The following is a 25058-nucleotide window of genomic DNA, read 5'->3' on the forward strand; positions in this document are numbered from 1 at the left end:
GTAAGTTCATTTCATTGTATTTAACTAAATTCAGAGCGATTTTCTTGCTTCTAGTTAGTGTAAATGAATCTCTAGATACTCTGTTTATATGAGACAAGGTTATTTTTTGTTATACGAAGTGTTTTAAGTCGAAATATGACTGAAATACGTCTTCTTGTGAACTAAATTTAATTATTTTTCTCGTTAATAGATGGCGTTGGGCTTGATTTTTGTGTAAAAAATCAATAGATTCTGTTCACTATTTTCACTTGATTTGATCATAATATGAGCTTTACATATTTATCATTTATCAGCATGAAAACAATGGTAGTAAACCCCCCATATTCGCGTTCTCACGATTCATGGACTCACCGATTCGTGGATTTCTCTATGGAACATATATACACATCATTCACGTGGAAAATTTGCCCATTTGTGGTATTTTTCACTGAGAAATATTCACTAATTACTGTATTTTCATATCATTTTCATGACTAAATGCACTTTTGATAAAACTATTATAATACTCAGGTACCCAGGTAGTGCTCGAGTTATGATAATTCGCCTTACAATAATTCAGTTTTGCGATGGGGTAAGCAATTAATACTGATATGACAATACTTATAAAATATTTTTAAATTTCACACAGGCGCAGGCAGCAGGTACAATCAGGCAGCGACGAGAGAGACCAAATTACAATAGACCACCTTCTTTTCCTCCATCTCTTTATCCCACCTTCTAGTTAAAAAAGTAAAAGAGAATGATAAAAGTATTGTTAGTAATGTTATACTCTTGTGTAAATGTGTACAGCCATAAACAACTGAACGAGAAACTGTTGTTTTGCCCATAACCAAATTGGATAACAACAGCTGTTTTGCTTGTATTTCAACCATCGTACGGTAGCAAACAATTACCATAGTTATGTTACAAATGACGTTAAGTAGAATAGGACTGATATACTTTTACATTACTGTATACCCTTATTCGCTATGGATAAAAGATCGGTAAGGAAATATACTGCTAAATTAAGCTGCAAGTTGTAGCTGAAGCTGAGAAAACAATGTTCAAGCTGCTAATGACTATAAATTATCGTGCATCGGCAACATGGATGAAACTCAACCATAAATAAAATTGGAGGGAAAGTATTTTAATCAAAACTCCTGGGCATGAAAGAACACATCACTGTACTGCTGTTTTCTCGCTGAAAAAAGATAAATACGTAAAGCTCGTATTATGATGAAATCAAGTGAAAGTAGCGAATGGAATCTTGATTCTTTTTTTTTTTACACAAAACAAACATGCCCCCAGCCAGGCAACGTCATCTATTAACGAAAAAAATAGCTAAATTAATTTCACAATGAGACGCATTTAAGTTATATTTCGACTTAAAAACACTTCCTATAACGAAAAATAACCTTGCCCCATATAAATAAGTATCTAGAGATTCATATACTCTAACTAGAAGCAAGAAAAGCTCTCTGAACTGAGTTAAATACGGCGAAATAAATTTACCGCGTAATCGATTTCCAAACCAAAACATTGATCGCTATGATCGCAATTTATACATAACAATATTATTGGATACAGTGAAGTAAAGCATAACGATTTTAAAAGATCCATGGAAAAGATGCATATTCGTTATGTTGATGTTTGTATCATACGATATTAATATGTGAATATAGAGTACGGTATAATTTAGGCAAGGCTACTGTATATGTATATGATATACCATCGTGTAGGCTAAGCTAATTCTTGTTGTTATTCAATTTCTCTTTGTATTGAATTATCATAAGTCACTGCATGAACCTACAGAATTAGCTGATATTGATAATTACTATACCCTATATGTATAGAGTATACTTTATAGTGTAGGCTTGGCTGCCATGTATGTATACATGGTACCGAATACCCTAGTATAGGCTAGGCTATATTCGAGATACCTTTTTTATAACAAACAATGGGTTTTTTGAAACCTAACCCCATTGTAAGTAGGATAATACCTGGTACAGTGAACCCCCCGTATTCGCGGGGGAGGTCAAATCCGCGAATGCTTAAAACTCCTCTAAAAACACTTAGAACTGCCCATTTTGATAGCTTAAACCAAGAAAAACCCTGTAAAAATGCTTATACCTAAGTATTTTAATAGTTTTATCACAAAAAGTGCATTTATTCATGAAAATTACATGAAAATACAGTAATTAGTGAATATTTCTCAGTGAAAAATACCGCGAATGGCCGAATTTTCCACGAATGATGGCTAGATATGTTCCACAGAGAAACCCACGAATGCGTGAGTCCGCGAACCATGAGAACGCGAATACGGGGGTTTACTGTATAAGCATTTTTGGAGTTTTTTGTGTTTGAACTATCAAAATAGGCAGTTCTAAGTGTTTTTTTTTTAGAAGGTTTTTAAGTATTCGCAGATTTTAACTATTCGCAGGGTGGGTGTGGTATGCACCCCCTGCGAATACGGTGGGTTTACTGGAAAATGTGTTCTTTCATGCCCAGTAGTTTTGATTAAAATGCTTTTCTCCAGTTTAATTACGGTCGAGCATATCGAATTGTACGGAAGTTTTGTCCATGTTGCTGATGCACGATAATTTTTAGTCATTAGCAGCTTGAACATTGTTTTCTCAGCTTCAGCTAGAACTTGCAGCTTCAATGTAGCAGTATATATCCTTGCCGCTCTGTTCTCCATAGCGAATAAGGGTATAATGTAAAAATATATCGGTCCTATTCTGCTTTGTCAGTTGTAACATAACTGTGGTAATTTTTTACTGTTGTACTATGGTTGAAATGCAAGCAAAATAGCTGTTGTTATTCGATTTGGTTGTGCATAGCAAAACAGCTATTTCTCGTTTGGTTGTTTATGGCTATACACATTTACGCAATGAGTGTAATGTTACTAATGATGCTGTTATCTGTCTCTTTTACTTTTTTTTTAACTGATTTAACTATGGGATAGATAAAGAGATGGAGGAAAAGAGGTTAGTCTATTGTAATTTGATCTCTCAAAAAAAGGAACTCGCATGATACATGAGATACATGATAAAATAATTTTTTAAGTGTGAAAATTTGGGGGTTGCATGATGTGCGAGATTGTGCATTACACGAGTATATACAACACTTCTTCAATTTAGGGGGAGAAGGATGACCAATTAACTGCTCAGAAAAAGTATCTTGGTTTCCTTGCACCTTCTGCAGCCCTTAATCAATCTCCGTATCGTTGGGTGCTCCATCCCCAGCTCTGTTTTGCAGTCTTGTATTTGCTGCTTCAGCATGGTTATTTGTCTGATCTTCCTTGTGCAATGTTCTCTTGTAAATATTCTACATTTCAGTGGGGAAGAGAGGAGGTCTTCTACTGGTTCCATGTTGACTTGGTCTTCCAGTATAGTTATAGAGGGTGTCAATGTAAGTATCAATATGTGGAAGAGGAACAAATGCTAAACTTGATATTATGGCTTTTAGTGCTATGCTGGCATAGTTGTTGTACATATAAGTATAACCCATGGCAGTTATCTTTTTGTGCATATTTTGTGATAAATGGAAAAAAACATCATTTTATTACAACTTCTGGAAATACTTTCATGGCTGTAAAGGCTGCCTGCTCAAAGTCACAAATAATAGATGCTGGGTTTAGTGTAGGCTCAACATCTTTGAGCATTTCAAACATCTCTGCATAAGTTGATCGCTGCTGTTTAGCAAAAGAACTTAGATAATCTATATCTCCATCGAATTTCTTTGCAAGAATATAGTAAACCTGCGAGAACAATCTTGGTGTTATTTTAAAAGATCCATCGGCATACCAAGTATCAGATGAATGTAAATGTTGCAGCCAACTTTCTCTTTCAAAAAGGAAAATTTTGTGTAATCCAGGGCCACTATCGCCGATCAGGAAAATTTCTTCTCTTCCCAATTGTGGAATATAGATTTTGATATAAATTTTGTCCTACTGCAGCAATTCTTAACTCTTGAAGGTCTACAGGATTTGGAGGGGGAGCTCTTAAGGATTTCCATTTGCATTTAATCATTTTCCTCATGGCTGAAGCATCAGGCAGTAATCCCAGTGTAACCTGAGATACATTTGTTAGTACTTCACTTATTACTGCACTTGGCTTTTCAACAGTGTCTTCGGCATGACGTTTCAAGGCTGTGTGCACTTTAGCCATTTCTACATTGGCTGCTGACAAATTGTGGGAATGCTTGTTTACCTCCTTGATAACTGCTCCTGATTTCAAGTGAATCCTTTTATTGTAACTAGAGCCTTGGTCATAACACCAAAATTTTATGTTGTTGTCTTTTTTTACTAAACTTATCAAATACAAATAAATGGCCTTTGTGTGTAAATTTTTGTCTTCCTCTGTGACTAAGAATTTGCTCTACTTCCATTTTGGGTCTGATGAAAACTTTGAAATTTTTTTCACAAAACCAAGTTTCAAAATTACATCTTAAAGCCGATTTAAGTGATGTACACTCTATGACAGCCAACACTGGTATGAAGCTATGAATTCTTGATATATCGAGACTTCATTTTCTGTGAATTGTTTAAAACAATGCTCATTAGTGCTGACTTAGCATGTAGTGAGTTGTACTGGTGTTTAGCTGTCCTGGTGCTGAGTCGATGGTGGCGAGTCAGTGGTGTTGTACCAGGCAAGCATTCTTTTGGAGGAACTAATGGCAGTGCATGTATCTCAGCTGTAATCTGTAGGATATTTCTCTTCCAGACATTCTTAGGAAAAAGGGAAGGCATCTCATTTTTACAGCCTGTGGGTTCTGTGCCATATATTTTCTAGTTATCAACTTGGCCACTTTAGCTTTATTTCTGTGTGACACTTTTGTCATGGTTCTTAAAGTTTTCTGCCTTGTTCTCCTTCCTAAGACATTGTGCATAGAACAGTTGACAGAGCTTTTGTCAGGTCAGGGTGCCTACTGTATCCTCATGTAGGAGTTGGGCTACTGGAAGGTGAGCTTGGCACCTTCTCTTTTGTCCCTTTGTCTTCTGAGGAGTCTATTCAAGTCTTTTTTTTTTCTGAGGAAGAAGATCTAGTTGCATGTAGTGTTCAGAGTTGCATCTACCTCTTTTCAAACAGAGCTGTGGTTTAGGCTTCAAGGATAAGAAGCCACATTTTCTACAGGCCCCTGGTCCCTTATTCCTTGGCCTTTTAGTGGTACTTGTGCCATTTCGTAGTTTTCTATCTGCTTTCAGATAAGTTTGCACCCTGCCCAAGGTTCATGGATAGGCATAGGTTGGAGAAGAGAGACATTGTATGCCAGGTACCTTTCCATCCTTCCTGCCTATCCTAATTGTAGACAAAGGCAACTGATTATTGTGCTGGTCTTGTGGATGCAGGTGAGTTTACACAACTGAACACCTGTCAAATGATGTAGAGAATGGGGCAAGACCAGATTCCCCTGAACCTTTTTTAGAGTGGTGTTTGACATGACGAACCAAACTCAGGCACAGTGCCCTATAAGCCTCTTGCACCAGATGGAGGCTGTAAGGGAGGTTACAGGAGACAGCTTTCTGCTGGTACACTTGACTGAAAAGTTAGCATTTCTTGGTGATGATTGACTGCCTTCCAGTCTCTCACCATAGGCACCGACTGCTTGGGACATAGTAGATATTCATAGCTTAATATTTTGACTCTTTAGGAATGATGCTATTCATGTTTGATGAGACAAAACATCCCACTTAAGGAGTGTCTTCATTTTTAAGATGATGGTTTTTATCCATATAGGGACAAAATAAATTCATGATCATTTTAATTTTTTCTAAACATAAAAACTTCAGGTCTTATTGTAGTGCCACTATTATCCAGACCCACATGTGGTGATAGTTAACTACTTGTTACTATGCTTCAATGACCTGACTAACAGTTACCTAAGATATATTCATATATAAATGCAAATTATCCTGAATTTACAATATTTACAGTACGTAATATTAAAGATATCTTGACTTTGACTTTGCATACCTTTTTCAAAGTCTCTTCCTTGTTTGAAATCTTGTTCTTATTTTAACTGCTGATACTGTATAAAATAGGGAATTTATTGTTGTGGTAAATATTAATTTATTTTCCCATATGCTGTAATACGTTAAGAGAAAAGCTAAAAACTTTGTGTATGTTTAATTAGTTTTTCTTGGTAGAAAGGAAACCAACGTAGTCATGGAAAAAAATCAGTAATGGCATGTGCTGGTTTCATTTTTTGCAGTTGAATCTTTACAGGTAACTGAAATATTTTAGGAATAGTTTAAATTGATGCAGTGTTAACATTGTTTTTTAAAGGAAATAGCAGTAAAAATGGAAGCTGACACCATATTAGGAGAAGTTCGACAAAAACAGGTTGATGTAGTGAAGATGCAGCAGTTATTAGAGAGCCTGATCTCACTACGTATTGCTCGTCTGAACAAAGGAGCTGCCCATGGTTTTGTTGCAACTCCTCAGCAGGATCATCTGTTTACAATGACCATAAGTAAGTAAAGACACATATGCATACAAGTTAGGCTGTTTAGCATTCCTCTCCTCTCCTCATACTTCCTCCACTTCTTTCACTAACACCACATCGTACTGTGATCCTTAATTTTCAAAGATTTTGCTGTAATTATTATTATTATTATTATTATTATTATTATTATTATTATTATTATTATTATTATTATTATTATAATTACTAACCAAACAAAAACTTCTTTCAGTTTTCTTCTGAAGATGGAAAGAGAAACCCACAAGATTCTTGTGTATAACTTGTTTACTGGTATTTACTGGTAAATATTTACATATTACTTTGATCTCAAGCACTTTCAGGTCCTAACTGTGACCCTTTTTCAAGAGATGAGGTAGTCAGGCTGGTTCCAGGCCCAGCAATCTTCTGGAACTTCTTCTCCCTGAGCTGTCATTTATATGATGGCTGTCCTGGTTTCCATTCTCTTGAGAGTTGTTAATCTCCTCCTGTCGGTTTGATATCCTGATCTGATGGTCAGTGGTATTAATCCTTGTGGTATGTGAGTAGTCACCATCAGTCTGTTGGGCAGGAGACCTAACCTCCAGGTCAGAACGGTCGATCTTAGCTTCTTTTAATATTAAAGATCGGCTTATGGGATCATCTGAGGTAAATCCTTTGTTTCCTTCTATCACTTTAATCTGTCTGATGAGTGCCCCTTCCACTACCCTCCTATGACTGATGTTATTGCTTTTGTATATAAGCCTACTGTTTTTAAAATCCATCCTATGGTCCTTTTCCCAACAATGCCTAGCTATAGCACCTCCCCTGTGAGTTGAGTTGTACTGCCCTTCTGTGTTCTTGGATTCTAGTCCTTATTCCCCTACCTGTTTCACCCACATATTTGTCTCCACAATTGTTGCAATTAATTATGTATACTCCCCCTACATCATCTGCATTACTATCTTCTCCTTCCAGTTTATTTTTACATACTTTGTTTTTTACGGTGTTATCAAAGGTATACACAAATTTATATTTAATTTCTTTCATTTTTGATGTAATGTGTTTCATTTTAGGCATATAAGGGAGGGAAACTATTTTCTTGTTTTCTGTATTCCATGTACTCTCTGCATTTTCCCTGTAAAAAATCCTCCTAGCTTTGTTGAGTGCCCTTTTTCTGAACCACTCCGGGTATGCTAATGTATCAAAGCTTTTATCAATGTAATTTATTTCTTTATCTATCTTACAAGGGTCACACGTTCTCATTGCCCTGAGAAATAAACCTGTTAGAACACCCATTTTTATATCATGACTGTCATGATCCTTTTATTGCTGAAACTGATAAGAGCTTCTCCCGACGAGGGAAGACGAGGAAATCCACTACCTGCTGAAGAATGGCTCCGACTGGAGAGTAACCCCGTCTATGGCACCAACCACAGAAGACGGCCCACTTACCCTGGTAAACCACTGCAGAGGACTTCCTGAGGTATCCTGCCATCTCTGTCGCTGCTCGGCGAGAAAAGCCTCTCACTCGCAAGAGATGGTGGATAACCTCCAGGCGAGAAGAGACAGGGAAGCCACGGCGTGGTGGTACCGCTCTACGTGGGGCTGACAAAGCAGGTTGTGCCAGAGGGGGAGTTCTCCCGGAACGTCAGAGAGCAGGACCAGCAGGTCTGGATACCAAGCGGCTTCTGGATGCTTGGGGGCCACCAGAATGAGTTTTGCGACATTCAGTGGTTCCGTTGAACAACAAAACCACAGTAGTGGCATTCGTCAACAAACGAGGGAATAATTTTTTCCTCCTGTTTCATCTGTCGACATTTGCAGGGACTCGATTGTTGTATAGTGCACTCGATAGCTCAGTTAGCCAGATGTATTCCCAGTGGGCATGTATTGGTAGGCGAGCTTGGCCTTGGGTTTGAGTGATCGGGATGGAACGTGCTCTTCATTATTTTCCTCACGAAGAGACTGCTTGACTGAGAGATCCCTACTGTCTTGCAGTTCATACACTCCGATCAGTATGTCAAAGGCACGGTACTCCTCCTTGCTCTTTTGACCAGGGGGAGTAGCCCAGGTGTGCAGAATTCCAGTCAGTTCAAGAGACTTCCTCCCTCCAACCAGTGAGTCTTCCTAATGTAAAGGACCGATGGTTTGTATATCATGGAACAAATCACAATTTTTGAAAATAAATTGTATTTTTCTTAACTATACAAACCTGAGGTCCTTTACATTATATTTTATGCCCACCCCATGGCACCCGTCAATCTGAACCTGGACCGAAAGGCAAACTGGAATGTTTACACCGGGAAGGTGGGTATTCCCTCCTACCTGATGGTAGTTACTGCCTAACCACCTTGTTCAAGAGTTTGGCGGCCATGTCCAGCTTTGCCGTAAGTAATTCCTAATGTAAAGGACCTCAGGTTTGTATAGTTAGGAAAAATACAATTTACTTTCAAAAATTGTGATTTTTAATCAGTGGTTATAGGAACATCAGTAGTTCTGTATCACATTATGTGTGAACAATTGTTCTCTCTTGAGTATGTCAACCAGTTTCAGATGACTAATTAATAAACAGCTACCTCTTAAGGTTTGAGGTGTGAAAGCTCACTTAAGGAATTGGGTACTGATTAATAACTTTGGGATTCCACATGATATGAGATGGATAGAAGAGATACTTTTGTAAGTACAGTAGCTTTCTTATGACTAGAATTGGATAAATTCCTACATGGAGACCTAGAAAACACAGGTACCAATCAATGAAAGTTAAAGGTAAAGTTTCAGTTTTATGAATCTCAAGTTGTATGAAGTGAATTTACAATCAAGAATCAAACAAGAATCACCATTGAAACAACAATTCTGATACAGTATATGATAGATAGTTACCAAAAAAGAGACCTAATCGAATTATACCAGTGTAGTGTAATCAAGAAAGATGTTTGTACAATACAGTACTTGAATTCATTTAAGAATTTATGACAGTTTTGTATTTCTGTTGCATAACTCCAAACCATATTTTATAGGAAGTGCTTTTTTCACCACCCTTATAATTGTTTCAATTCCCCAAGGTCTTGTAAGGTATGATGACCTAGCACTAAGGGATGTAGCCCCTTTTGGCTGGGGAAATGGTCGTCTGTGGGAGAGATTCAAGAATTCGTTTGTCTCATAGCACTAAGCTAAAACAACTTTCTGGTCATTAAGCTTATTTAAAATAAAATATTATTATTCATCTAAGGAAAAATGTTTCTAATTTTTTGGAATGTTAATGATTACTTAATGATAGGGAATGACTTAGTTAGTAATAGAAAATTATGGTAACAAGACCAAATATTTTTTAATTTAAAAACTTATTGGGTCATTTTTTGCCACCAGCCACCTTCTGTAAGAGATGACAAAATATTTTTTAACACCTGATATGTAAGGGCTAAGAATGGGCTTTATCTCTTCCTCTACCTCTAAAGTTGGGTCCCATCACACCTTGCATAAATCTTAAATAATTTACTCACCAATAATGAGAATGTGTGAAGTGGACACTAAGCTGACACACTGGAACTAGAGAAGATCAACATTTGTAAAAGAGTAGTTTGTATCTGTGAAACAAAAGTTTTGAGCATTATGCTGCTCAGTATTCCAATTTTGAAGTTGTTATCTATTGCAGGTACTACCAGCCATATAAAGTAGAGACAGCTTGAAAATACTATATTTTAGAGCCTTGTCAGATATGGAAAGTGAATCATTTTTAAATTAGTTATATTTTTCATGTTTAAAAATTGTGGTCTAGTAATTTCTCTATATCATACAGAAAATATTGCTGAAGTTGTAAATGCTCAAATGGATGAATATAAATTAGAAGAGCAGACCCTTCGTGTTATGATGGAAGAGAGTACCTCGTATCGTAGGAGTAATGCAGGTAAATGAGAGAATATTTTCACTATTTTTAAGATTTTACAGGATTTTATACTGTAAGTTATTACTGTTTATTATTTTATATATTATAGCATATGTTATGTGATATTGCACCTTTGTAATTGATTTATGAATTTTTTTGGCATTTAACATTTGTAGTGGCCTACTTTGAATATGTATAAAAGGATTTAAGTCAGTTTTTAGTTTTTCCTATGAATCTTAACAAAAACTGCCATAACAGAAAATTCCATATGTCAAAATGATTTAACTGGAGTTACTACTGTACAATATTTTCAGTACTGCATACTGTATGTGCATGTGTATATGTACAGGCAGTCCTCGGTTATTGGTGGGGGTTCCATTTTGACGGTGTGACGATAACTGAAAATTGCAGATAACTGAAAATCGGCGATTTTCGGTTATCGGCGCCTCTGTTAGGTATGAATCGTCGCCAATACCCAATTATCGGCCAAAAGATCTAATGTGATTTCATACATGATATGTAAGAAATTTCCAGACCTACAAACCTGTGTGATATGCAAGAAACTGAAACAAACCTGTGTTTTACTGGAATTACCTCACTGATATCTGCAGTGATTAACCCTTAAACGCTGAGCCTCTATTTACAAAAACGTCTCCCGTATACCGGCGGCGTTCGGTGAGTTAGCGCCGAAGCGGAAAAAAGTTTTTTCAAAAAATCACAGCATGCTTAGTTTTTAAGATTAAGAGTTCATTTTGGCTCCTTTTTTGTCATTGCCTGAAGTTTAGTATGCAACCATCAGAAATGAAAAAATATCATTATCATATATAAATATTGGAATATATGACAGCAAAAAAAAAAACATATAATTGTATACAAATCACGCTGTAAGCACAACGGTTAAAGCTAATGAGTTAAATTTTTTTAGTTGTATTGTACACTAAATTGCGATGATTTTGGTATATAACAAATTGTAAAACGATCAAAGCTACACAGAGAAAATATTATCACAAAATGATGCATGAATTGTGAACGTAGCGGACGTAAAAAATGTTTTTTTTAAAAATTCACCATAAATCGAAATATTGTGCTAGAAACTTCCTGTTTGTTGAAAAATGAAGCTAATTGATTGAATATTACTAGACTGTAAGTGTTTTAGCTTACAATTGCAGTTTTCGACCATTTGGTCGAGTTAAAGTTGACCTAAAGTCGAATTTTTTCTATTTATCATGATTTATATGAAAATATTTCAAAACTGATAAAAGCTACAACCATGAGTTATTTTCTGTTGTATTGTACATGAAATTGCACACATTTTCATATATAAAACTTTATGTAACGAGTAATATAAAACGGTGCAAATATTACGACAACGAGACGAAAGAATTTCTGAGATGTTCGGCCGAGTTACTGCGCACAGACGTAAGGAAAAAATTTTTTTTTTTTTTCAGAAATTCACCATAAATCGAAATATTGTGCTAGAGAATTCCAGTTTGTTGCAAAATGAAGGTACATGATTGAATATTACTAGAATGTAAGAGTTTTAGCTTATAATTGCATTTTTTTACCATTTCGGTCGAGTTAAAGTTGACCGAAGGTTGAAATTTTGGCAGTTATCGTGATTTATTTGAAAATATTTCAAAACTGATAAAAGCTACAACCATGAGTTATTTTCTGTTGTATTCTACATGAAATTGCACACATTTCCATATATAAAAATTTATGTAACGACTAATATAAAACAATGCAAACATTACGACAACGTGACGAAAGAATTTCTGGCGCGGACTTAAGGAAAAAGTTTTTTTCAAAAATTCACCATAAATCGAAATATTGTGCTAGAGACTTCCAATTTGTTGCAAAATGAAGGTACATGATTGAATATTACTAGAATATAAGAGTTTTAGCTTACAATTGCATTTTTCGACCATTTCGGTCAAGTCAAAGTTGACCGAAGGTTGAAATTTTGGCAGTTATCGTGATTTATATGAAAATATTTCAAAACTGATAAAAGCTACAACCATGAGTTATTTTCTGTTGTATTGTACATGAAATTGCGCACATTTTCATATATAAAACTTTATGTAACGACTAATATAGAAGAGTGCAAAAATTACGACAAAATGACGAAAGAATTTCTGAAATTTTCGGCCGAGTTACCGCGTGGGCGTAAGAAAAAGTTTTTTTCAAAAATTCACCATAAATCGAAATATTGTGCTAGAGACTTCCAATTTGTTGCAAAATGAAGGTACATGATTGAATATTACTAGAATGTAAGAGTTTTAGCTTACAATTGCATTTTTCGACCATTTCGGTCGAGTCAAAGTTGACCAAAGGTTGAAATTTTTTGTAGTCGACGTACGGTACGTCCACTTGGCACCCAGCAGACAATTTTAGTCGACGTATGATACGTCCAGTAGGCGTTTAAGGGTTAACAACTAGTTGCATGTACTTGCAATATAATAAGAATATCAGAAATGTGCTGTTAAAATAAAGAAGGCATTGCTTGTACCCAGATTGTTATAGACCATGATTTGTTTCATGAAAACTAGATTTCTTCCTTTTACATAAATTATTCTGTGTTAGGTCCATGAATTGAAAGTTAGAGGAAGAGACCTGTGGCTCTGAAAGTACTTGTAAATACTGGAGCATCATAGTTTATGTTTTATACTGTATTTTATATGTTTAGGTACTGTATATTAGGTCAAACAGTATTTAGGTTTTTTAATCTATATAATGTCTTACACCAGGTAAAGAGCCTAAAGATGCAGTTAGTAAGCTGGAGTCTTCAATTAAGAAGATCCTTTTTGGAGACATGGCTTCCACTGACCAGATCTGTGATGAGTATACTGCTGCTGAGCATTGTTTAGAAACACTAGTAAAGCGAAGGTAAAGTGCCCTCCTTTGTTGTTTGATAATATAGGAATCTTAATCTTTTGTCCCCAGTCAGCTGTGGAAGGAAAATCATTTTGATAAAATCTTATATCTGGAGGCTGACTATCCTTATTGATAGGATCAATAATGTAAAACAGTAAAAAACCACATGCTTTGCATTCTCATATAATATGAACCTTCTAGCATCCCAGACTTTTGACTGATGTACAGAACTAAGACCCATATCCTCTTCCTTAGGACCCTTATGACCTGACACTGTCATTTATGTTAAGATGGAGATTGATTCTATACCATCAGTTTCCCTGTCAAAATAATGTAGAGAAATTAAAACTGGGTGTAGATTATCCTAATTGAGAGGATCATTAGTGTAAGACAATCATAAATAATTTACTTTGGATTCTCATACACTGTGCTGATAAAAAACAAAGAACACACTTTAATGTGCTTTTAAACAACACAATACACTTTTACAGTCATGTAAAGTGTACTCCGCAGTATACTGTATTTAAAAAAATTTTTTTAAATTAACATTGAAATTCTCTCTCTCTCTCTCTCTCTCTCTCTCTCTCTCTCTCTCTCTCTCTCTCTCTCTCTCTCTCTCTCTCTCTCTCTCTCTCTCTCTCACTTTTACTTGTGACATGCCAGAACTGCTGGGCTTGAAAAATCTCATTTTTTTTATAAGTATAACCAGAAGAGAGAGAGAGAGAGAGAGAGAGAGAGAGAGAGAGAGAGAGAGAGAGAGAGAGAGAGAGAGAGAGAGAGAGAGAGAGAGAATTTCAATGTTAATTTAAAAAATTTTTAAATACAGTATATCATGGAGTACACTTTACATGACTGTAAAAGTGTATTGTGTTGTTTAAAAGCACATTAAAGTGTGTTGTTTGTTTTTATCAGCACAGTGTATGAGAATCCAAAGTAAATTATTTATGATTGTCTTACACTAATGATCCTCTCAATTAGGATAATCTACACCCAGTTTTACAGGCATGTAAAGTGTACTCCGCAGTATACTGTATTTAAAAATTTTTTTTTAAATTAACATTGAAATTCTCTCTCTCTCTCTCTCTCTCTCTCTCTCTCTCTCTCTCTCTCTCTCTCTCTCTCTCTCTCTCTCTCTCTCTCTCTCACTTTTACTTGTGACATGCCAGAACTGCTGGGCTTGAAAAATCTCATTTTTTTTATAAGTATAACCCAGAGAGAGAGAGGGGAGAGGGAAAGCAAATGCACAGCAACATGATACATATTTGTACATACATACATGCACTGTACATATGCTGATTTGTTATTGAACAAGTAGCTACCATTTCTTACTGCATTTTGGTAGCTCCACATTAAAAATATAATGAGCATTTCACTCAAATGTGTATGGGTGCAGGGCTTTTTAAAAATGTATTAAAGTACTGTTGTTATTTATGGCATACAAGAAATTTTTGAAATCTTACAGTGGTCAAAACACATCATGCGCTACTAGAGTCTAGGCTATCGTAAATCATTGTTTGAATTTTAAATATGTATTGCACTCTATTTACTGAGTTATACAATTATATTTATTGCATTCCATTAAGGGATATTAACTTTAACTCTTTCGCTTATGACTCTTATAAACAGTTATGTCTGTGTGAAGTGGCAGTGCCTCAAGCGGTAAGCATAAAAATGTTTATACTGTTTTTGTGCAAAGATGCGTAGCTCTGACAATTTTCAAGGTAGACCGTTTAGTTTTGTTTCATTTTGCAGCCAAATAATTTATTCTATATAATGACATAAAAATTCCCTCCAAAATAACTTTTATGTAGGTTCAGTAATGAGTAGAAATTATGAAATACAAGAAAATTTTGAACTTTCCCCCCCCAAATGACCAAAAAAAAGTATTTACGATAAAGTCTTTGTTATTTATCCATAGCACACCCAGCTAAATTACCCAGCTATTGCAATGCAAAAGGTTATAATTATAGCAAGGAAAATATGAAAAAATAAATGACAAAGTAAGTCACATTTTCTGTAAGAAAAGTTCCAGTCTCCCACGTGATATGTGCAAAAATGTTTATACCTTTTTTGTTCCGAGACATAACTTTGACAGTGTTCAAGGTAGACTGCTTAATTTTGTTTAATTTTTCACCTTAAGGATTGCTGTATATAATAGAATAAAAATCCTCCAAAAACAACGTTTATGTAGGTGAAATAGTTTGGCCAAAAAAATATTTGCGATTAAGTCGTAAATCCATAGTATACCCAGAAAACAGTTGTAATTTTAGCAAGGAAAGTATGAATAAATGAATGACAAAGTAGTGTCGTGATTTCCATAAGAAAAGTGCCAGTCACCAATGCAATATACACAGAAAACTTCTTATACCTTTTATTGTAGCTCCAACAATGTTCAAGGTAGACTGCTCAATTTTGTTTCAATTTGCAGCTGAATGATTGCTCTTTACAATAGCATAAAGAAGTTCCCAAAATAACTTTATGCAGGTGGAATAATGAGTAGAAATTATGAGATATGAGAAAACTACACCTTCCCCCCCAAAAAAAATGTCAGAAAACTATTTGCAATAAAAATAAATTACTCAGATAAACTGTGTAATTTTTGCAATTGCAAAGTTGTAATTATTCCAAGGGAGATATGAAAAAATGAATGGCATGGTCATTCCCCGCTTTCTCTTTCCCTTCCTCTTTCAGAAAAAAGACAAATGATGACATCTTAGAATAAAAATATAGAACTATACAAAACGAAAAAGTATTTACATTAAAGTCTTTGTTGTTTATCCATAGCACACCCAGCTAAATTACCTAGCTATTGCAGTGCAAAATGTTATAATTATAGCAAGGAAAATATGAAAAAATAAATGACAAAGTAGTCACATTTTCCGTAAGAAAAGTTCCAGTCACCCATGTGATATGTGCAAAAAATTTTTATACCTTAATTGTTCCGAGACATATAACTCTGACAGTTTTCAAGGTAAACTGCTTAATTTTGTTTAATTATTCACCTGAAGGATTGCTCTATATACAATGGAATAATCCTCCAAAGCCAACTTTATGTAGATGAAATAATTTGGCCAAAAAAATATTTGCGATTGAGTCGTTGTAAATCCATAGTACAGTATACCCGGAAAACAGTTGTAATTGTAGCAAGGAAAGTATGAAAAAATGAATGATAAAGTAGTGTCGCGATTTCCATAAGAAAAGTGCCAGTCACCAGTGCAATAAGCGCAGAAAACTCCTTATGCCTTTTATTGTAGCTCCAACAATGTTCAAGGAAGACTGCTCAATTTTGTTTCAATTTGCAGCTGAATGATTGCTCTTTACAATAGTATAAAAAAGTCCCCAAAATAACTTTATGTAGGTGGAATAATCAGTAGAAATTATGAGATATGAGAAAACTGCACCTTCCCCCCAAAAAAAAAAAAATTGTCAGAAAACTATTTGCAATAAAAATAAATTACTCAGATAAATTGCGAAGTTTTGCAATTGCCGAGTTGTAATTATTCCAAGGGAAATATGAAAAAATGAATGGCATTCAGTCAAATGTTGATTCCCCTCTTTCTCTCTCTCTCTCCCTCTTTCAGAAAAAAGACAAATGATGTCATCATAGAATAAAAATATAGAAATATACAAAACAAATAAACATATGTTACATTTGCATAAAAAAGTCAGTCTCTCTCTCTCACATGCCCACACAGAAAAAAGTAAGTAATGTATAAAAAATATTCTCTCTCTCTCTCTCTCTCTCTCTCTCTCTCTCTCTCTCTCTCTCTCTCTTGCAGAAAAAAGATAAATTATATTAATATAGAATGAAAATCTTAAAAACTTTATAAAACAATTAAATATGCATGTTACATTGTGTAAAAAATATTAGGGACACTCGCTGAAGATGAATCTCATCTTGTTTGCTGGTTTGTGCAATTTTTTTTTTTTTTTAGTTTGTGTTTGTCATCAGTAAGCGAAGAACATAAATTTGGATGATGTTTATATCAGTCAGTGGTAAGCTTAAAGGTTAACATGTACTGTATATCAAGCTTATATTTTGAATATGAGCAACTTAGAGAGAGAGAGACTTACAGATACTATGGTTACAACTGAACAAACAGAATCTAGGTCTCAACGCTTGCGAATTGTTATATCGTGTCTTGGGCTTGCATGGACATGCAATACGTTTAGCCCCAAATGCAATCTAATTTAACGGTTATGATGAACGAAAAGTGAACAAAAACTAAATGCAATACCTGTAGTCAAAACATACTACGAACGTGTAGTATGTTTTCGGCATTGCCACTTTTCCCAGATTTGATTCATAAACCCTTGACCTTAGCTGGGATGTAATGTAGATGTGGCAAAAATGCTGTCATATCTTCCTTATACCAGTCAAAAAGGGTAAACACCTTGACACTATTGTTCTGTGTTTCTAACACTGAACACGTAACATAAAGGGAAGAACTGAGATTTGATGATGAGTAAAGAATGATTTATAGTAAAAAAAAAAAAAAAGCTGCAGTAAATGAAGATTTGATATCATACATGAAACTGTTCTGATAACAGGGTAGGATAAGGATGATTTAGTTTCTAATCATCTAAATGAATTATATGAATGCCAAATATCTAACCCAGACTCACTGATGAAAATAAATGATACAATGTGATAAAAAAAAAATACTGTTATTGGCTCCTCAAAGACTGCAAATTAAGTAGGCCATGTCCCGGAATGGTCTTTCTTTTGGAAAGCCCATGAGAGGGATAAGTAGGATTTTATGACCAGAGTAAAGAACCCCAAATCAAGGGATGCAGATTAACTGTAGTCGGATTATAAGTCAGGAAGAAGTTCGGCAACGTAGCTAATGACAGCCTAGTTGTACTCATTTTGGTTTTACTGTAGTCTTTGTGTTGTACTGTCAGGCAGTATCTTCAGGTAATTTTGCACTTTTAAAAGCAAATGCATTAATGTCTGTTTGATTCTCTCTCTCTCTCTCTCTCTCTCTCTCTCTCTCTCTCTCTCTCTCTCTCTCTCTCTCTCTCTCTCTCTCATGATTACCTATTTACCCAAGGTTTCAACCATTGGTATATGATTGCCCGAGTTGATTTATGATGTGTTTGGTTGAGTAAGGATTTGCAAATTTTTGTATGCCATGCCATTATAAATATACAGCAAGTGTACTGCACTTTGCCTCAGCATGGTGCATGTGTAAAATATACACACTTACTTGGTGTAAGGTAGCCAGATGCACACAGAATGAATTATTAATGGGAAAGAAAAGTTCTCACACAACACAGCTGGGAAGTTTATACCTATATGTTATTTTGTAACCTGTCCAAGTATTTCATTTTGCTGGTACGTATTTCAATTTCAGAAAAGCATATTTAATATTAAAATCAGTGAATGTGAGATAATATAAAAAAGTATCTTTTAAGTAAATGAAGGGAAAAAATGACGAGACAGTGTAAGCAGACGAAGGCCTCCCCAACCCCTCCCCACTCACCTCTCCTGGCCCTCCCACCTTGTAGGTGGTTACCCTGACCTCCCTCCCCCTTTCCCCTTAACCCTTAAACGCCTGTTGGACGTTTTAAACGTCGTCCAAAATTGTCTGTCGAATGCCGAGTGGACGTTGCAAACGTCGACTGAAAATGCTTTTTTTAAATATTCACGGAAAAATAATTGTAGGCCTAGTTTGCGGAAGATTTCAAATCCCGCGCCTCGGCGGATGCTGGGAGTTCACGGATCCAGCTGTTGTTTTGTTTCTGAGCGTCACCCAGACGCGCATGCGCGAATTTCCCCCGTCTCGCATCAGAGAGCATCAGATCAGCACCTTGTGAGAGCGATATTTTGACGCAGACGTGTTTTGTTGAACTTTTGCGAGTGTTAGCGTATTCGTGCTGCAACAGAACGTTTGCAGAGATGTCACAAAGGCGTCAGGACCGTGAAAGGCGCATACTGCCTGTCGGAAGTGAGCGTGTGAGGCGAGTTTTAGACTGGGATGCTGGAGAAGGACCCAGCATCCAAAGTGAATTTTAACATTCGGTCAACTTTGACTCGACCGAAATGATCGAAAAACGCATCCGTAAGCCATAATTATTACATTCGAGTAACAATCAATCATTTACCTTCATTTTGCAATGAACGGAAAGTCTCTAGCACAATATTTAGAATTTTGGTGAATTTTTGAAAAAAAAATTTTTCTCCGCTCCGCACACGTGAACTCCGCTGAAAATCCTAGCATTTCTTGCGTCAGCTTGCCGTAATTTTTTTGCCGTTTCATATTATTCGTTACATAAAGTGTTATACATCAAAATGTGCGCAATTTCATGTAGAATACAACAAAAAATATATCATTCCTTTAGCTCTTCACAGTGTTTTAATATTTACATCGAAATCACGATAACTGACAAAATTTTAACATTGGTCAACTTTGACTCGACCGAAATGATCGAAAAATGCATCCGTAAGCCATAATTATTACATTCGAGTAACAATCAATCATTTACCTTCATTTTGCAACAAACAGAAAGTCTCTAGCACAATATTTAGAATTTTGGTGAATTTTTGAAAAAAAATTTTCCTCCGCTCTGCGCGCGCGCAAACTCCGATGAAAATCCTGTCATTTCTTGCGTCAGCTTGCCGTAATTTTTTCGTCGTTTCATATTATTCGTTACATAAAGTGTTATACATCAAAATGTGCACAATTTCATGTAGAATACAACAAAAAATATATCATTCCTTTAGCTCTTCACAGTTTTTTAATATTTACATCGAAATCACGATAACTGACAAAATTTTAACATTCGGTCAACTTTGATTCGACCGAAATGATCGAAAAACGCATCCGTAAGCCATAATTATTACATTCGAGTAACAATCAATCATTTACCTTCATTTTGTAACAAACGGAAAGTCTCTAGCACATTATTTAGATTTTTGGTGAATTTTGAAAAAAAAAAATTTTCCTTCGCTCCGCGCGCGCTTACTCCGCTGAAAATCCTAGCATTTCTTGCGTCAGCTTGCCGTAATTTTTTCACCGTTTCATATTATTCGTTACATAAAGTGTTATACACCAAAATGTTCGCAATTTCATGTAGAATACAAAAAAAAATATGTTATTCCTTTAGCTCTTCACAGTTTTTTAATATTTTCGCCGAAATCACGATAACTGACAAAATTTTAACATTCGGTCAACTTTGATTCGACCGAAATGATAGAAAAACGCATCCGTAAGCCATAATTATTACATTCGAGTAACAATCAATCATTTACCTTCATTTTGCAACAAACAGAAAGTCTCTAGCACATTATATAGATTTTTGGTGAATTTTTGAAAAAAAAAAAAAATTCCTTCGCTCCGTGCGCGCGTACTCCGCTGAAAATCCTAGCATTTCTTGCGTCAGCTTGCCGTAATTTTTTCGCCGTGTCATATTATTAGTCACATAAAGTGTTATACATCAAAATGTGCGAAATTTCATGTAGAATACAAAAAAAATCTGTCATTCCTTTAGCTCTTCACAGTTTTTTAATATTTTTGCCGAAATCATGATAACTGACAAAATTTTAACATTCGGTCAACTTTGACTCGACTGAAATGATCGAAAAACGCATCCGTAAGCCATAATTATTACATTCAAGTAACAATCAACCATTTACCTTCATTTTGCAACAAACGGAAAGTCTCTAGCACAATATGTAGATTTTTGGTGAATTTTTGAAAAAAAAATTTTCCTTTGCTCCGGGCGCGCAGACTCCGCTGAAAATCCTGTCATTTCTTGCGTCAGCTTGCCGTAATTTTTTCGCCATTTCATATTATTCGTTACATAAAATGTTATACATCAAAATGTGTGCAATTTCATGTAGAATACAACAAAAAATATATCATTCCTTTAGCTCTTGACAGTTTTTTTTATATTTACATCGAAATAACGATAAATAGAGAAAAATCAACCTTCGGTCAACTTTAACTCGATCGAAATGGTTCAGAAATGCAATTGTAAGCTAAAAAACGTACAGGCTAGTAATATTCAATCAATTTCCTTCATTTTGGCACAATTGGAAAGTCTCTAGCACAATATTTTGATTTTTGGTGAATTTTTGAAAAAACTTTTTTTTTACGTCCTGCGCATTACGAATTCATGCATCATTTTGTGATAATATTTTCTCTGTGTTGCTTTAATCATTTTACAATCTGTTATATACCAAAATCATCGCAATTTAGTGTACAATACAACTAAAAAAATTAACTCATTAGCTTCAACCGTTTTTTCCTTACAGCGATTTGTATACAATTATATACAAGTTTTTTTTTTCGGTCATATATTCCAATATTTATATATGATAATATTTTTTTTATTTCTGATGGTTGCATACTAAACTTCAGGGAGTGAGAAAAAAAGTAGCCAAAAATGAACTCTTAATCTTGAAAACTAAGCGTGCTGTGATTTTTTGAAAAAAACTTTTCTTCCGCTTCGGCGCTACCTCTCGGAGGCCGCCGGCATACGGGAGACGTTTTTGAAAATAGGGCTTCAGCGTTAAAGGGTTAAAATACTCAGCCACTTAAAAGTGGTAAGCAAAATGACATTTATATGTTGATGCTTTTAAGCCAATAGCAATCATGAAAACTCTTAAGAGGTCAAAATATCTTTTCCATTAATGGGGTTAGATGGCAAATGAAGTCTCTCCACACTGTTGCATCAATTATACTCTCTCTCTCTGGATTCTTGGTTGCTTTAGGTCTTGGTCTGTGTCCTTTGTATACACTTATCTGGGCCTTCTTACAGGTCATCTTCTTGCTGTTTCTATATCTACTGCTTTTCTGACTAGGTTTCCCTCATTCCTTCTCATTGAATGTTAGATTCAATCTTTGAGATCTGTTTTACACCACATCTCTCCAGTACTTCATTTGTAATACAATCTTCATACTGTACTCTGATGATCATAAATCTGGGTATTTTTTGGTCCTACCGTGTCAGAATTTCTCTTATAAGTACCCTTGTTTCTGCAGTAAAAATAGTCAAACACTGTGCCCCTATTTTAAATGTCTGCTGATGAAATCTTTTTATTTACCAGAAGTCTGTCTGTCTTTTCACATCATCCAGATTTTTACCGTTTTTTTGTGCCCCCTCAATACCTACTGCACAGTCCAGTGTGTCTATATGTTAAACAAAATGTTTTATCTCCATGAAGATCTGCCCTTTTGCGAAAGCTTCTTTGCTTCGACTCTTGTCAAGATAATCATTGGAATTGAATACAGTACCATTTTTACTCCAGCCTATTAATGTTATTATTGAAGAGTGCATGGGATAAATTATGTTTTTATTTTGATTTATTCCAAATGAAAACAACCGCCATCCACTAACCCACAATAAACTTTTATTATAATTTTCTGGTCCCAAGTCCAGACCCACATTTCATGATTTCGTTGACTGCTTTAGCACTGTTCTACATCCTATACTTGATTAATGCAAATGATTTTTTATTAATTGTAATACTGTAATTTGTACCGTGTTTTTTCTGCTGTGCTGATTAGTAATAAAACACTAAATGCACATAATGGCTCGGTCGCACAGTTGCGATTCAAGGACACGCATGTTGTAACTGCCGAAATTTTGCTAATTACAACATCATTGTATGCTATAATTACAACCAAATCGCCAACAATCGCCATGAATCGTTACCATGGCGCCAGACGTGCACCAAGTGGTGGTGGATGTTTTCAACCGTTTAAAACACGCGGTCCAGTTGCGCCAACTGTCATTTGTTGTCATGTCATGGCGCACTACGCAACACTGATGCAATGGCATCGCCATTTATCACAATTAGATTGCTCAAATTGTAACTCGCAATTGTGACATGTGCCATCCATTATGTATTGCACCATGAATTGCCATGGATATGTGGCAGTACACTCAGTGCACCATGTGGGTTGTGATGTGGCAACACTGCCTCGTGCATGTCGCTAAGCATAAAGGGCAGCAACCAGACACGAGGGGTCAGTGTGAAGTCTTTCATGAGCGACCTCACTGTGACCTCTGTTGCTCTCCTCGTTGTGTCCTTTGTTGTAGGGCCAGACCCAGCAACGTCTTGGTTTTCTACGCTTCTTAAACTTGCGTTGCCGTTCCTTCATGCACCTTAGGATTCTTAACTGCAACGTGGCATTGTGATAATCCAAAATGCCTTTTACTAATTCAGGGTCATGTTGGTTCTCAGCTATGAGGTCTAGCAAATCCATGTTCTTCCAAAAGAAATCACACGGTAGGAGTGGTAATGTGGCTGGAACAGGTAGATCCTGCTCTGTCTGCAACTGGAACGAGAATGATTGGTGAGGAGTTCACCTGGAATTTACTTGGTGGAATCCATGTACTCGACACAGTTGCGATGCCGTAACGCATGTCGCTATGTGATGTAACTACAACGCAATTAAATTGCCATAATTCAACATGTTTATGCACTACGCCATCCTGTCGCAACTGCCAGAGACAGGGCGTGGCCTAATCATTGAAGTAATGCGCATATGATTATGGATATATGTAGGTTCATCTCGAACTGTGCAATGTTGTCGCTATGGTTAAAGGCGCATTACGCCATGGTGTAATCAGCTGACAATTTTTTTTTTTCTGGCAGTCCCAGGCACCCAAATGATGGCTATGATTGCCAGAACCAGCCATTACGACATGCGCGTCCTTGAATCGCAAATGTGTGACCGAGGCATAAGTGCCATATAAACATAGCAAGTTTTTTCTACTTTTGACTTCCAGGGTGCAATTTACTGTGCCATGTTTTGAATTGTTGCTGGTGGATGCTCCACTCTTAACATAGGGAGTACATAAAATCTTGTCATCAGAATTGAGAGAAGTTAAATGACAGTCATTTAAATATGTTTGTGGTGTCCTTTCATTCCTCAGTAGGATTTTTGTTATGCACCAAGTTTAAAAATGAATTTTTGATTATTAGAATCTCATCCAGAAATGTAGGATTACAAAGCACATTAGTTGGCTGGAAGCAAAAAAGATCCCCATTGCACATACTGTCTCATGGATGAAGGGAAAAAGGGAATTGAAAACAATGTCCTGGAACTTTGAGTCATATGCCAAGGCCTCCAAACATCCTAAGAAGATCAAAGCCTTGGAGTTTTACCCGACAGCATAGTTGCTCTTGTTTGCCTGTGGAACCTAGGAGGGGCTTACTTGTAGGGATGGAAACACGACATGTTGATCTTTCTTAGGTTCATTTCGTGAGCTCAAAATATGATTGTTGACTCCTTGAACAGAAAGTTTCAGATTTTCCCATTGGAGTGGTTTTCCAACATAGGCATAAGAAAGGTAATTTGGCAAGTGTGGGGATACTACTAATACATTACTATAATCATAGAATCTCTAAACCACAAGTTGTCAAAATTGCGTTCTCCACAACAAGACCTAGTTCCATTGGGGATGGACGTGGTTTCACCAAAACTTTCCAAATTAATCCCTCTGGGGTAATTTGGAAAATTTTGATGAAACTATATTATTCAAGGGACATCCTCATGATTCTTATCACTCCTGTTTGGCCTCTACAAGAATTGTTTGTTCCGACATGATATACAAACCATTGGTCCTTTACATTAGGAACTGCTTATGGTGAAGCTGGACACGGCCATTAAACTCTTGAACAAGGTGGTTAGGCAGTAACTACTTTCGGGTAGACGGGGAATACCCTCCTGCCCGGATGTAAACATTCCAGTTTGTTTTTTGCTGTCATACTTTGCAGAAGTGTTTTTGGATCTCTTTCCCTGACTGTCATTAAGCCCTTTATTATCCCAGTGGGATCTTTCTGTAATTTTTGTCTATATATTATGTGTTTGATATTCATTACTGTAATATACAAACCCATGATTTGTGATAGCCTTGCTTA

The 25058-nt window shown here is 35.9% G+C and overlaps 1 protein-coding gene across 4 annotated transcripts in view; it reads left to right on the plus strand.

Moving 5' to 3' along the window:
- Positions 1-25058, plus strand: part of LOC136839322 (programmed cell death protein 7-like) — a 59877-nt gene that overhangs the window by 24273 nt on the left and 10546 nt on the right. For 3 of the 4 annotated variants that reach the window (XM_067105203.1, XM_067105205.1, XM_067105206.1), the window contains exons 3-5: positions 6267-6453; positions 10220-10327; positions 13054-13192. In XM_067105203.1, coding sequence (XP_066961304.1) covers positions 6267-6453; positions 10220-10327; positions 13054-13192 — 434 coding nt within the window. The remainder of the gene's footprint in view (positions 1-6266; positions 6454-10219; positions 10328-13053; positions 13193-25058) is intronic. The other variant, XM_067105207.1, reaches the window with a different exon arrangement.

This window comes from Macrobrachium rosenbergii, chromosome 6, assembly GCF_040412425.1.
Source record: "Macrobrachium rosenbergii isolate ZJJX-2024 chromosome 6, ASM4041242v1, whole genome shotgun sequence".
Classification (NCBI taxonomy): domain Eukaryota; kingdom Metazoa; phylum Arthropoda; class Malacostraca; order Decapoda; family Palaemonidae; genus Macrobrachium; species Macrobrachium rosenbergii.